This window comes from Oryza sativa, chromosome 11 (genome assembly GCF_034140825.1).
Source record: "Oryza sativa Japonica Group chromosome 11, ASM3414082v1".
NCBI lineage: Eukaryota > Viridiplantae > Streptophyta > Magnoliopsida > Poales > Poaceae > Oryza > Oryza sativa.
Window position 1 is genome coordinate 28,223,696 of NC_089045.1, and position 14,309 is coordinate 28,238,004.

General features: G+C 40.0%; 3 protein-coding genes across 3 annotated transcripts; all 3 read left to right on the top strand.

Annotated features, from left to right (window-relative positions):
- Positions 1–1,225: 1,225 nt before the first annotated feature.
- LOC4351045 (lipase) lies at positions 1,226–4,642 on the top strand. Its single transcript, XM_015759594.3, has 10 exons — positions 1,226–1,424; positions 2,184–2,263; positions 2,620–2,685; positions 2,795–2,842; positions 2,945–3,012; positions 3,123–3,195; positions 3,292–3,453; positions 3,761–3,955; positions 4,044–4,132; positions 4,206–4,642. Exons 1-10 carry the CDS (start codon positions 1,295–1,297, stop codon positions 4,393–4,395), a joined length of 1,101 nt encoding a protein of 366 aa, XP_015615080.1. The 5' UTR covers positions 1,226–1,294; the 3' UTR covers positions 4,396–4,642.
- Positions 4,643–7,473: 2,831 nt separating this feature from the next.
- On the top strand, positions 7,474–8,064 carry LOC4351046 (glutaredoxin-C10-like). The gene has a single exon (NM_001423231.1). It carries the CDS (start codon positions 7,568–7,570, stop codon positions 7,892–7,894), a length of 327 nt encoding a protein of 108 aa, NP_001410160.1. The 5' UTR covers positions 7,474–7,567; the 3' UTR covers positions 7,895–8,064.
- A 5,115-nt stretch (positions 8,065–13,179) lies between these two features.
- Positions 13,180–13,862, top strand: LOC9269479 (putative glutaredoxin-C11). Its single transcript, NM_001424862.1, has one exon. The coding sequence runs from the start codon at positions 13,310–13,312 to the stop codon at positions 13,637–13,639; it is 330 nt and encodes a 109-aa protein (NP_001411791.1). The 5' UTR covers positions 13,180–13,309; the 3' UTR covers positions 13,640–13,862.
- Positions 13,863–14,309: the final 447 nt, after the last annotated feature.

Sequence of the window (14,309 nt, forward strand, 5' to 3'; positions counted from 1 at the left end):
CTTTGGTCTAACAATTTGAGGATAATGAAGTTTAAATAGATGGGTCAAAAATTACCGGTTATTAATAAAAATAGAGATGGTATTATAATCTTGTGAGAATCAAAATACATGAATAAAATGCACATAAGGTTATTAACAACTTGGACCGTTCAATTGATAACCTCCTATGGGCAGTCCCAACCCTCCACTTAGGATGGTGTCTATGGCATTAACTACATTGCCATGTAGGACTTTTAACTTATGTGACACTATATTAATTAAGAGAGAGTGAAGAGAGAAAGAAACTGGGTCTTATGCAAGACACAGCTTCAACACGTAACCTATGCACTACACACTATCAAGTTTTACATTGGGAGAGAATAGTGTCTTTATAATAGATGAAGAATAAATATGATTAGTAGAGAAGAGAGATGATGTATTTATTAATGGCCCACTTTAAAAAACCATAGGTTGTAGAGTGTAGTTTTTATTGTGATGTCTTATTGACATGGCACCATAGACACTGCTTATGGATACTATAGGTTGGGACTGCCCTTATACCTCTCACTCGTTCGACTTAAAGGACTGTTGTACCTGCTGTGGCTATAGCAACAATATCCATTAACTAAAAGACAGCATGATCGCTACAGAGGTTACGCTATACAACCGCAGTTAAGCTGTGCCAAAAAGACACACTATTTCAAACTTTCAATCTCAAATCACAACATCGTAATTCAATTAATTGGTGGTCGTATTATTTGCATTATTTTCTTACAAGAAAAGTTACACGTCTAATGTTGGATTCTTCCAGAGCACTGTGTTTGAAAACCCCAAGCCATCCACCATTGACCAATGCCACGTCCTGCCAAATCCTCCTCTCCATGACATGTGGGCCCAGCACGCTGCTGTTGACAATAACTATGGCTCGGTCGTTTTCTTTTCGCACCCTCCACCTCCCCTATTATAGCGTGTCGGACACTGACTCCTCCCATGTTCCTTCCCTGATATCGTCATAACTTAGGTACCAAATCGCAAAAACACCATCTCTATATGCAAGATTGGACGCGTGGCATCTCCTGAATGGACACGCACCGAGATTTCTCTATCTTGTGGATTAACTTACAATATCGTAATAAGCTGAGGTGTTAAGTGAAAAGTACCCGAGACCCAGTCAGTTACGCTACCAATTTACAAATCACCCCCTCATAAATATTTTTTTAATTCCCACTTAGTTCCCCGCTTCTGCGGCGAGTTCTTTCTACCCGTCTCCATTGGAGGTGGTGGGTGCGAGTTGGGAAAGGCGAGAGGGAGGGAGATGCTGCGAGAGAGGTCGTCGCGGAGGCGGATGGCGAGCTCGAGCACCGCCGCGGCGGCGCTGGTAGTGGCGGCGCTTCTGCTCTCGTCGTCTCCCTCACCGGCGGCGGCGGCCGCGGGACGAGGAGGAGGTGACGACTTCTTTCCCCGACCTGTTCTTGATTTTTCTTTTTTTGTTTATTTATTTCGTGGAGCAGTTGCTTGATACGAGTAGCTCGGGTTCGCGGCTTCTTGGGGGGGAATTGGTGCCGAGTTTTGTACGATTCGTGGTTGCTTTGTGAGTGGAGCGTGCGGCGGAATTTGTAGGAATGCGCGATTGAGAAAGTCAATGCGAAGGTGTGACAGGATGGGGGATTTCGTGAAATTCTGTGCGAATTAGAGGGTTTAATGATGGGGAGAGTATGAAATGTGTTAGAATTAGTATATTGACTGCTATGGCTGCAAGGTTATTGGTAATTTGACTGAATCTGTGCGATGTTTAACTGGGAATGGAGTTGAAAAATTCAGAGTAAATGCTCCATGAGTTTTCAAGGTCAGATGTTTCGTACGGCTGTACCGTTGCTTCTGTACTGTGAAGCATATTAAGCCGATGTATTGCAAGCAATCTCATAATGTAGATAGAGATGTACTGGCTATGATAGCGTGGGCAATGTGGCTGAAATCGTTTAGCTTTACTTATGTTCTTCCTGAGATCTGAAAATCCTGCTAGATTCTCAGCAATGAACTCTGCCAATCTAGCATATATGGGGTTTCCAGGGGCTATCTGAAATTCTGATTTATGCAATTGCTCTTATGGTAACATGATTTTTTTAGGTTATGGGAACAGGATTAGCAAACCTATATTTTTGTTAAATGCAACAGAGTTGTTTACATTTTGTTTCCTAATGCAGAACTCAGGATGAAGCATTCTGATGGTGGCTATTCTTATAACCGCACTCTCGCCCATATTTTTGTGCAATATGCATCTGCTGTAAGTTCCTTCTTGAACATGACAGTAATCACTTGTTTTTGTTGAGAACTGCTCAGATTAATTCCTGAAACCAATTTCCTATTGCCCTAGCAAGACAAGTTTTCTGATGAGAACTGCTTTTAGTGCTTGTTTGCAACTTGCACAAGTCCCTTCCTGTTCCATTCAATAAATCCAACGACTAGTATCCTGCCTTACTTTTGCTTATTGCAAGATTTCAACTCCAAATACTTCTTTTGACTGAAAAAGTTTTCTAGTATTCTTCATTCATCATCTTAGAGGATAGTACTTGTTTTGAACTCATGTTTGAGTTTTCTCATGAAATGTTTATGTACATGTCTTACGTAAATGCATTTCAGGTGTATACGTCTGACTTAACCTCACTTTTCGCGTGGACATGCCCAAGGTGTCAAAGTGACACAAAGGTGTGCACTTATGAGTCCCAAGATTGAACTTGTTTGCTGTGCTGCTTCTACAAGCCCTTCTGCTGTTCCTTGTTGTCTGATTATGTTATTGTTGGCATTATTAATGCAGGGTTTTGAGATGATAGAGATAATTGTAGATGTGGAGAACTGCTTACAGGTTCATTATCTTTTAGTGCTCTTGCAAAATCCTCTTCTGCTTCCATGCATTTCTGAGTGGGCATTTATGTTCCTATATTAAACGATATATAATTCTGACCAGGCTTTTGTTGGAGTCGCCCCTGATCCACAATCCATACTCATTGCTTTTAGAGGCACACAAGAACACAGGTATAAATGATGTTTTCGTTAGATGTACCTTACTAGTGGCTACCATGTGGAAGCAAGAGGAACTTGTTCACTCCCCCATCCTTTTAACTTGTTTCCTTGAACTTGTGAAGTGTCTCGAATTGGATTGAAGATCTCTTCTGGAAGCAGCTTGATGTAGGTTATCCAGGCATGCCAGATGCAATGGTAATTCCACTAGTCAAGTTTCTATTGTTTTTGGGGGAAATATCATTAAATTAGTGATATAACTCTATTTTGCTTGATGTTTTTCTATTTATGTAGGTTCATCATGGGTTTTATACTGCATATTATAATACAACAGTGCGGCATGAGATCTTGGAATCTGTTCGGTGGGCAAGGAAGACATATGGAAGGCTACCTATAAATGTTGTAGGTCACTCGATGGGAGGGGCTTTAGCATCGTTCTGTGCCCTTGACCTCTCTGTACGTGCCTTTGATCCATCTGGATGTTTTTTCTGTTACATGGCCATGATTTATCCTCAACTCTTGGGACTTTTGGTTCATACATGGGATATCATGAACCATATTTCCCTTGAACCACGCCATTAGGAACATATGAAAATCCAAGTTTTTCTTGTATGAAATATTTCGTTTTTCTAATTTATAGCCTCTGTTATTGCATCAAATTTATGAAGCAAGTGTAAATATGTGATCTTTCAATATAAGATTTATTTTAACTATTGTATGTAGGCATGTTGGAATCAAGGAACTGATTTCTGGCCTTTTCCAGGTTAAGTATGGATCGCAGGAAGTTCAACTCATGACTTTTGGACAGCCTCGGGTAGGCAATCCTTCTTTTGCTGCGTACTTCAGTGACCAAGTCCCGAGAACAATCCGTGTGACCCATCAGAATGACATTGTCCCACACTTGCCACCATATTTTTGCTACCTTGGCGAATGGACATATCACCACTTCTCGAGAGAGGTTAGTCTCTGATACTTACAAAAAAAGGACTGAAGTTCTTCTAGACCTTTTTAAATCAATTGTTTCTTCGTCATTTATCTGTCTTCAGGTTTGGCTTCATGAGACCATAGTAGGAAATGTAGTTACTAGGAATGAGACCATCTGTGATGGATCAGGCGAGGACCCAACATGCAGCAGGTATCTATCTGCTTTACACAGTTTTTGGCACGCATGATCTTCACATAACTTACCATTGGTCTTGCTTGAATAGATCGGTCTACGGCAGAAGTGTTGCAGATCATCTTGAATACTACGGTGTCTCACTACACGCTGATTCAAGGGGAACCTGTCAATTTGTGATTGGCTCAACCAACATGGCATATGGTACCATTCTTGAAGTTGATAGAACCATCATCATGACAAGATATCCGCAAGAGTGGCACGCCGTGGAATCTATTTAACCCTTTGCCCGAGGGTAAATTGTATATAATTATTTTCCTTTTGTGCATATAGCTCATGTAATGTAGGTGTACTGGGTTCTCCAGGAGCTCTCCTGAGGATAAGGAGAGGTTTCATTTTTAATATGTGCCCCCCTTTACTCAAGTGAGAATTGTACATGGAAGCTCCATATGAACATTGTAGACACGCCTTTATTGATGTACATAGCAATATCAATGGAATAAATAATAGAAGGATTTGATGGTATTATATGCTTTTTCACCCATTGTGATCCCCCCTTTAATTTATCGTGCAGAGAGATTGCCAGATTTTTCTCTCTGCATTTTCATCCCCACCATTCCAGTTACATTCATGTCAAATATGTATTTGCCGATAAAATAGTGTTGCTCCTTGCAGATTTGAGGAGCCAAGAACTGATGAGAATCAGAAGATGCAAAGCTCTATGGTTGGTGGGCACTGCTAGGTCAGATAAAGAAGGATAAGAATACATGTCTATCCACATATTCTCCATTTTTCATCTGCTTGTTCATAGGGTTTGCATTGCAGCACATCAACACTAACTGTTTCATAGCATCACTTTTTTGCATCATCTGCAGAGAAAATATGCAAAGCAAAGATTTGCCCGTTCGGGTTTCCGCGTGGCGAATGCCTGCATATCTGATAAGGTCACAAAACTGAGAATCTTCAAAAGTTAGAATGAACATTGTATGACAAATTGAACAGATGACACTTGACAAGATGAGCCTAATGGTGTGAGTCAGCAAGTACAGTGAAGATCTCCAGAGACAACAGGTATAAGTTGCAAATTGGACATATTCCGGACTGTGGCAGATAAGGTCAGAAGAGATATTTGTGTGACTGTACGATGGACTGGAAGCTCTTTGCCTGAAGATGCTACTCAGAACCAGCCTAATATCTGATATCTCCATCCAGACGGTGCTGTTCTGGTCAAGTCAATAATTTTTGATAAATTTCATTAAAAAAAACTAAAAGTTTTTAGGTGTCTGTGTAAGAAAAAACTCTGCTAGTTTGTTTCAGACACCCAATGTTTCGAGGTAAAACATTTTGCAGAGCTGGTGCTATACTGCCATGATGCATATGTGATGTGATAGGATGAAACTGATTACCAATAATGTGGTTAGCAAGATTGCTGAAAATCTCAAGGGAAAACAAGGGATGCATTGGCAGATTGGGCAGATTATTGATAGATGATGAGAAAATTCAGAGACATTGGTCATCAAGCTGGAGAGATTCTGCCATTGGGATAAGGTCAGAATAGGTAGAGCGCGTGTGCTGAATGAGACTACTGCAGGAAGCTGATCCCTCCTACATAGAAAGCGGCTGTTCTTAGCGTGTGGAATCAGATCCTGGCGTCAAAGTTATTACTGTCATGCGACGACGCGTGCGTGGCCGTGTTTGTGTTGGCATCATTATTTTGAATGTGTCTGTTATTCTCTTCTGAACTTTTGTGTTTACTGTCAAAACTCTGAAGTTGTCAAGAATGCTTCAGACTCAGTTTCAGAGAGAATTGGTTAGTTATGTTATCAACTTAAGCTTATTTTCCAGAAATTACAAGCTTCAGATTGTCAGTAAGTGCAGAACAAAATTGTGTAATCCCCACAACTTTTGAGATTACTTAGTCTGTTGCCACCATATAATTAACTAAAATCCATATATATTCCCTCCATTTTTTAATAGATGACACCGTTGACTTTTTCTCACATGTTTGACCATTCGTCTTATTTAAAAAAATTTACGTAATTATAATTTATTTTGTTATGAGTTGTTTTATCACTCATAGTACTTTAAGTGTGATTTATATCTTATACATTTGCATAAAATTTTTGAATAAGACGAATGGTCAAACATATGAGAAAAAGTCAACGGCGTCATCTATTAAAAAACGGAGGTAGTATATGCTTTGCTAGGTGAGGCATGCATGCATATATACTGTATACTACTCCGTATAAAAGATTTTCATACATGTATGTATATACACTCTGAAGATCCTGTTTAATTAGTTATGAACCTTAACTTAACTGAGGAATGCTACAGGTACAAAATACTCCCTCTGTTTTCTTAATATATGATATTATTGACTTTAGACATATGTTTCGACATTTTATTAAAAAAAAACTTAATTGTCACCTATGTTTTGTTTATTTTATTAATAAAGGTGCTTGAATCATGACTTATAGTATTCATTTGCACAAAAAATTTTGAATGAAACAAACAGTTAAATGTATATCTAAAAGTCATTAACGTTATATATTATAAAAAAAACAGAGGCAATACTAAGACGTTCACAAATATCCATACAAATAAAGTTGTACTACATGCATGCTAATTTCAAAAGCTTTATAAAATTGAGACTTTGAAAGATGGTCAACAAAAAAGGAAAGATCCCAAGGTCCACGGCCCTTGGTGAACACAAACATCGATTCTCTTATCCAAAAACCATCCAACCTTTAGCCTGTGCCTGTATAATATATTTATAATATATTTCAGTAGAAGATCAGAATAATGTACTCCCTCCATATTTTAATGTATGATGCCGTTGACTTTTTAACCAACGTTTGACTATTCGTCTTATTCAAAATTTTTATGCAAATATAATAATACTTATGTCATGCTTAAAGAACATTTGATGATAAATCAAGTCACAATAAAATAAATTATAATTACATAAATTTTTTGAATAAGACGAAAAGTCAAACGTTTGTCAAAAAGTCAACGGCGTCATATATTATACGGAGGGAGTAATTAACAAGTACTCCCTTCGTTTTTTAATAGATGACGCCGTTGACTTTTTCTCACATGTTTGACCATTCGTCTTATTCAAAAATTTTATGCAAATGTATAAGATATAAATCACACTTAAAGTACTATGAGTGATAAAACGACTCATAACAAAATAAATTATAATTACGTAATTTTTTTTAATAAGACGAATGGTCAAACATGCGAGAAAAAGTCAACGGCGTCATCTATTAAAAAACGGAGGTAGTAGTAGCAACAAATACCTTTCTCTAAGCCTATAAAAGGCTAGCCACCCAGCAACAACAAACCACACCTAAGCTAAGCTACACTTCCAAATCATCATCTCAACTTCTCAAGCACACAGTGATCGAGAAGCTACTGGAAGCATCTAGAAGGGGTTCCAGGTCTCGATCGATGGAGAGGGTGGCGAAGCTGGCGTCGGAGAGGGCGGTGGTGGTGTTCACGGCGAGCAACTGCGGCATGTGCCACGCCGTGACGAGCCTCCTCGTCGGCGAGCTGGGCGTCAACGCCGCCGTGCACGAGCTCGACAAGGACCCCCGCGGCAGGGACATGGAGAGGGAGCTCGCCAGGAGGCTCAACGGCGGCGGCGGCGGCGGCCGCGCCCTGCCGGCGGTGTTCGTCGGAGGCAACCTCGTCGGCGGCGCCAACCGGGTCATGTCGCTCCACCTCGCCGGCGAGCTCGTCCCCATGCTCAAGAACGCCGGCGCGCTCTGGCTCTAGTGTATATACGTGTGTGCATGCAGAATGCAGTTAATGCAGCGAATTAAGCCAGGTTTTTTATGTCCTCCTGTGCTGATGAGAATAAATCAAATCGATCGATCGAGTGGTGTAATGGTGAAGTTGTTGTAAATGTCGTCCATTTCGATAAATAAATTTAGTTCTGATGAAAATGTTCTAACTTTTTATTAATTTAATTTGGATGTGTATAATATGTTTGCTGAAAAAAATATATCGTCGATGTGTTCTTTTTTTTCTGACATAAGAAGGTAAATGAGCATTACAAAGTTACAGGAAGAAGGGAATGAAAAAGAGAATGAGAATGAGAGGGAGTAAGGAGGAGAATGTACAAAAGTTCAAAATATTCGTGGGATCAAGATGATCAACGAAGGGATGTGATGGTTCAATTTGTGAAATATTCGTGACATTTACCAGTTATATAGAAGATGCAATATAGTAGTTATAGTATGAGGAATTTTACAATCCTTGAGAAATTATTTTGAGGAACCTAAATTTCGCACTAAAATTTTTGGTACCTAGAGGTACTTAGTACCTTATAGTATAGTGTCGGAGTACGGAACTTCTCTAGCGGGGAAGCAAGGCACTCCTTCGTGAATTTGGCCGGTGGCCGGGGTGCAAGTTTTGAGCTTGGGTCCTGTTCGCAAGGATGCAGGGGAGGATTCATAATGGGGGGGGGGGTCTTGAGACCCCACTATCGCCCCCAAGACAGTGGAGACCCCCTAAGCCCCCACTAATTTTTTTTCCATAGATCCATAGGATGTGGGGACTAAAGGTTTGATTTATGCTGATGTAGTTTATTCAGCCCCCACTACTATTTTTTTCTAGATCCGCCCCTGCACGGATAGAATGAACACAGGCGAGTATACAGGTTCTGGCTGCACGGATCCGTAATACCCTACTCTTGTGTGGTAGACTGGATGATCGAGTGGGTTACAAAGGAGATGTGAAAAGTTTTAAGTGAGGAGGAGAAGGTCCTTGCATACTCGATGTTTGGCTAACCTAGCTTAGATGAGTGTGCTAAACCTTTTCTCGGTGGCATAGATCCTCCTTTTATACGTGAAGGGGAGTCCATAATGCTGTTGCATGCACGCAGGAGTGGGGCCCACTCCTCTAAACTTGGTATGCTTAGTCTTGTCGTTGTCCCTTCAAGTCAGCTGACCAGATGTGATAGCCACCTACTGACTGACAAGTGAAGAAGAGAGTCAAAAGTCTTCGTTCCAACCATCCCTGAGCCTATGTGTTAGCCACCCCCATAGCCAAGAAGGGTGGCTCGGGGGAAGGTTGTTGAGGCCGCACCATGTTGCACGTCTCGTTTTCTCCGGGGTGATGTGGGCATGTAAGGGGCTGCATGTGCCGCCACGTCTCTCATATTGTGGATTAGTTGTACACCAAGTTTATACTACTCTAATCAATGTAAGACGGTGGTCTAAATGTAATCATAGGACCTAGGCAGGTCTCCTTAATGAGGCGGACCCCTCCAAGGAGAGCCCGGGGTGCCCTCGGGGCTTCTAAGTAGAGTTTGGTTCCCCGAGTGGTCGAAAACATATCTCCAGATGGCCGTTGTGCTCGGGTTACCCTGTATCCTCGGGGTAGGCCAAGTCCTCAGGACACCCCCGCCCATTTGGGCGTGCTCTTATTGCCAAAAGTAGATTTCATTGTTATTTCGGATGAGCTTTTTGAAGATGCCGATGAAGAAGGAGTTCAAAATGGGTATGGCTTTACATTAGATGTCGGTATCCACCACCCGCTTTAGCACCTTGAAGATGTAGATCTTGCAGGTCTCAACACTCTTCTTGACAACTTCAAGATGTAGATCTTATAGGGTTTGGTAGTGCCCATAGCGTCCCAACTCCCAAGCATCCCAGGGAAGGGGAGTACCTATTCCCATTTCTCCAACATATAGTTACCATATAATTACACTATAATTATAATAGTTTCATTTGATAGGCCACTATTTTATTATTATCACTATAGTCCGCTATTTTATTATTATCGCTTATATTTTTAGTAAACGTATGACACCGGTCTAGATTAATTAGATATGATTGATTGGATTAGAAGAAGATGAACAGTGTAGATTAATTCTACTACCTCTAAAGAGTGCTCCCTCTATCTAAAAAAACTCAATTACTGAGTTTCCGTGTCTAACATTTGACCGTCCGTCTTATTTGAAAAAAATATGAAAAAATTTAAAAAGATAAGTCATGTATAAAGTATTATTCATGTTTTATCATCTATCAATAATGAAAATACTAATCATAAAAAAATTTCATATAAAACAGACGGTTAAACGTTGGACACGGAAAACCAAGAATTGAGTCTTTTTTGGACGGAGGGAGTAAAGACCAATGCAAAACACCTTGACATGAGACACTGGGCGCCCCATGGGAAGGCTGAGGGGCCAATGAAATGTCCAAAATTAATCCTCAAGGAATCATGCAGCACAGCACAAGATGCAAAGAGCTAGCAAGCTAGCTAGCTCTGACATTCATTGACCTTCAGAGTATGCGAGAGCTATATCTCTGAAGAGTCATTTCAAGTTTCAGAGATGATTGAGCTAAGCCAAGGTAGGTTCATCCCTGCAACATCTCTATCCAAATATCCAGTGGCCCATCGATCGATCCATCCTGCACGCATACGTTGTGCTGCTCGACGAATCATTCTCTGTTCAATTACATCAGGTGATGAGTGCAGAATCATTCTCCGTTCTAACCACGAGCAGAATCAAGGCATCTCTCTCTCTCTCTCTGATCGATGGACAGTGATGTCTCAGATATGCGATGCGATTGCTGCATGCAGCATCAAATCATCAGGGAAGCAACTAGATGAACAGATAAGCAGAACTGCAGAAGAAAGATATAAAGCATCGTTCGATCGAGATGTGATCTTTCTCTGGATCCCGATTGGCGCGCACATTCATTCATGAATGCATGCATGATTATTCATATGCAGGTTCATGTCACCGGCTAGCCGTCATCTGAAAACCAGGCGCCATCAGATCGCGGCGTCGCATGCAGTACGTGCACTGATCCACATCTGATTCGATCGATCGGCGCCACGATCGAGGAGCAGGAAGATCTTTGGGGACAAGTATGGATTGATTGATCATAAGATTCCGATAAGGAAAACGCGAGAGGAGAACAAAATAAAGGTTGCGAGTTGTTGCGAGAGAGTGGCAGAAAGAAGGAGAAGAAGGAGAAGATGCGATTCGATCTGAAGCTGCATTGCCGCGTTGGTTTCGCTAGTGGACACATTTGCTGCCGCCTTTCTGAAACCACCCGCGCGATCGATGCAGGCAGCAGGCACGCACGCCGCATGCGCGGCAGTGCAATTTGCAGCTCGATCAGGTGGCGCCGGAATCTGGCCGGCTTCCTGTCCACCGTGCGGCGGCGATGGCCGACGTTTCCGCCATTGTCGGCAGCATCGCATTTGTACTGTGTTGAAGGTACATGCAGCTGGCATTCCTGTCTGGAAGGATCGATGTTTCAGCCTGAAAGACGTCTGAACTCTGAATTTGAAGTGTTGAACAGTTTCAGAAACATGTTAACCTAGCTAGCAAGAGAGTGTGAAACAACTTCAGAATTGCAAAAACTGTAATGCATGATCGGATTTCAGAATCATCCAAGGATTTATAGCAGAATGTTTTCAGTCTGAATTCTGAATTCAGCAATATATCACGACTCACGACATAAAACGACACTGTAAACATGTTAGTGATCATCAAATGTTTAAACTTCACAGACATTGCAGGAAATTCAGTCAAAGACTGCCTGTTTCGTCGGAGGCGTTGCGATGATTGGTTACGGTTATCTTCAGTCTCCACGCAGCCATTGGTATGGGGGAGATTTGTTTCACAAGTCAAATCAGGATGAGGTGCACTTTATTCCGATTCGCTGATGCGATACATACATGGCGCCTGGAAACAATTATCCAGAATCCAATGCACACGCAATCTATCGCCCACACTTTCCATGACTTCAATTCAGTGTGCCTGCATGCATTTCATCTGCAGATTCTAGCAGCTATCATGCGACAACTAAACTGACAGTCTGACAGCCACTGCAATCTAAGCTCATTCCTGAATGAGCTAATCTATCTATTATATTATTAAAGGAATAGAAAAAGGAGCCTCCACGTTCGCTCTCATGGCCTAGAAATTCTCACGTTAATCGGAGAAAAAGAAAAAGCAGAGTCCATATAGAAATACATTTAGAAATAGCTGAAATTTGGAATTAAAAATTAAGGAACATTAGAAGAGGAGACTAGAGTCCATATAGAAATACAATTTAGAAATAGTTGAAATTCGGAATTAAAAAATAAGAAATATTAGAAGAGGAGACTAGAGTCCATATAGAAATACAATTAGGAAATAACTGAAAGTCGGAATTAAAAATAAGGAATATTAGAAGTAGAGTATAGAGTTCATATAGAAATACAATTAGGAAATAGCTGAAATTCGGAATTAAAAAATAAGGAATATTAAAAGAGGATACTAGAGTCCATATAGAAATACAATTAGGAAATAGCTGTAATTCGGAATTAAAAAATAAGGAATATTAAAAGAGAAGACTAGAGTCCATATAGAAATACAATTAGAAAATAACTGAAATTCGGAATTAAAAAATAAGGAATATTAGAAGTAAAGTATAGAGTCCATATAGAAATACAATGAAGAAAAAAAGGAAATTTGGAATTAAAAAATAAGGAATATTAGAAGTAGAGTATAGAGTCCATACATGAATTTGAAACTAACTAAAATTCGGAATAAATGTGATAAAATTAAAAGTAGAGTTTAGAGTCCGTATAAAAATACAATTTACAAATAATTAAAATTCGAAATTAAGAAAAACATGGGAAGAAGAGTTTAAAGTCAATATAGGAATACAATTTAGAAGTAACTGAAATTTGAAATTAAAAATTAAAGAATATTGAAAGATGAGTTTAGAGTCCACATAGAAATACAATTAGAAATAATAAAAATTTAGAATTAAAAAAAAATAAAAGACGAGTCTAGAGTCCATAAAGGAATATATATAATTTATAGATAACTAAAATTTGATAGTAAAAATAATTAATAACTAACACGTATATAAAATACAATATGAATATTACACATTAGTAGTTTCGTAAAGTTATTGCAAAATTTAAAATTATGTTGTCATTGTAATATATTTTAATAATATAATGAGAAAACATATATGCTATTATATGAGAGAAAATATAATGATGCTAGCCGCGCAATCTGCGCGGGCCTCCATGCTAGTTCCCTATAAAAAGGGAAGCAAACCATGCAAACTTCTTCACAACACAAATCAGCAACGAGCTCACAACCCAAGCCAGACAGGAGAAGCTTCTAGAACCTTCCAGAAGCAAGGTAGCTAATCGATCGATCGATCAATGGCGGAGATGGTGGCGAGGCTGGCGTCGGAGAGGGCGGTGGTGGTGTTCACCAAGAGCGGCTGCTGCATGTGCACCGCGGTGACGACGCTGCTCGGCGAGCTCGCCGTCAGCGCCGCCGTGCACGAGCTCGACAGGGACCCGCTCGGGAAGGAGATGGAGAAGGAGCTCGCCAGGAGGCTCTACGGCTCCAGCGGCCGCGGCGGGCCCGCCGTGCCGGCGGTGTTCATCGGCGGGAGCCTCGTCGGCGGCACCAGCAAGGTGATGGCCATGCACCTCAAGGGCGAGCTCGTGCCCTTGCTCAAGAGCGCCGGTGCACTGTGGCTTTGAGATTACTGTGATTAGTTACTAATATGAGTTAATTACTTGAAGAAAATTACCATGGAAAACTATAGCTTAACTTTGTACTTAAAAGAGAGGGAGAGAGAGAGAGAAAGTACCAAAAATATTGCATAGTGTTATATGCATGCAAGTTTTGCCTTTTTAGGAGAATACACACATGTATGTATATAGTTCCCTCTTTTTTAATAAAAAAAATGTATCAATAGTTATCACTTCTCACTGCGATTGTACACGATGTTATATATATATATATATATATATATATATGTATATATATGTATATATACATACATATGTATGTATATGTATACATACATATGTATGTATATGTGTATGTATATGTATGTACATATATGTATATGTGTATATGTATATGTATATATGTATATGTATATGTATATATGTATATGTGTATGTGTATGTGTATGTGTATGTGTATGTGTATATGTATATACATATATACGTATATACATATACATCTACATATACATATAGATGTACATATAGATGTACATATACATGTATACATATATATACATGTACATGTACATGTATACATATACATATATATATATATACATATACATATATACAAATCTCTGCTACAATTTCACTTCTAATGAACCTGCTAATCTCTCTCCATGTCTCCAGCTCGTGC

What these genes read in the sequence shown, in the direction of transcription:
- LOC4351045 (XM_015759594.3), top strand. Translation starts at nt 1,295, where the DNA reads ATGCTGCGAGAGAGGTCGTCGCGGAGGCGGATGGCGAGCTCGAGCACC. An exon ending in TCTGTGCCCTTGACCTCTCT is followed by an intron (nt 3,454 to 3,760) that starts GTACGTGCCTTT and finishes GGCCTTTTCCAG; the next exon opens with GTTAAGTATGGATCGCAGGA. An exon ending in GAGGACCCAACATGCAGCAG is followed by an intron (nt 4,133 to 4,205) that starts GTATCTATCTGC and finishes TTGCTTGAATAG; the next exon opens with ATCGGTCTACGGCAGAAGTG.
- LOC4351046 (NM_001423231.1), top strand. Translation starts at nt 7,568, where the DNA reads ATGGAGAGGGTGGCGAAGCTGGCGTCGGAGAGGGCGGTGGTGGTGTTC.
- LOC9269479 (NM_001424862.1), top strand. Translation starts at nt 13,310, where the DNA reads ATGGCGGAGATGGTGGCGAGGCTGGCGTCGGAGAGGGCGGTGGTGGTG.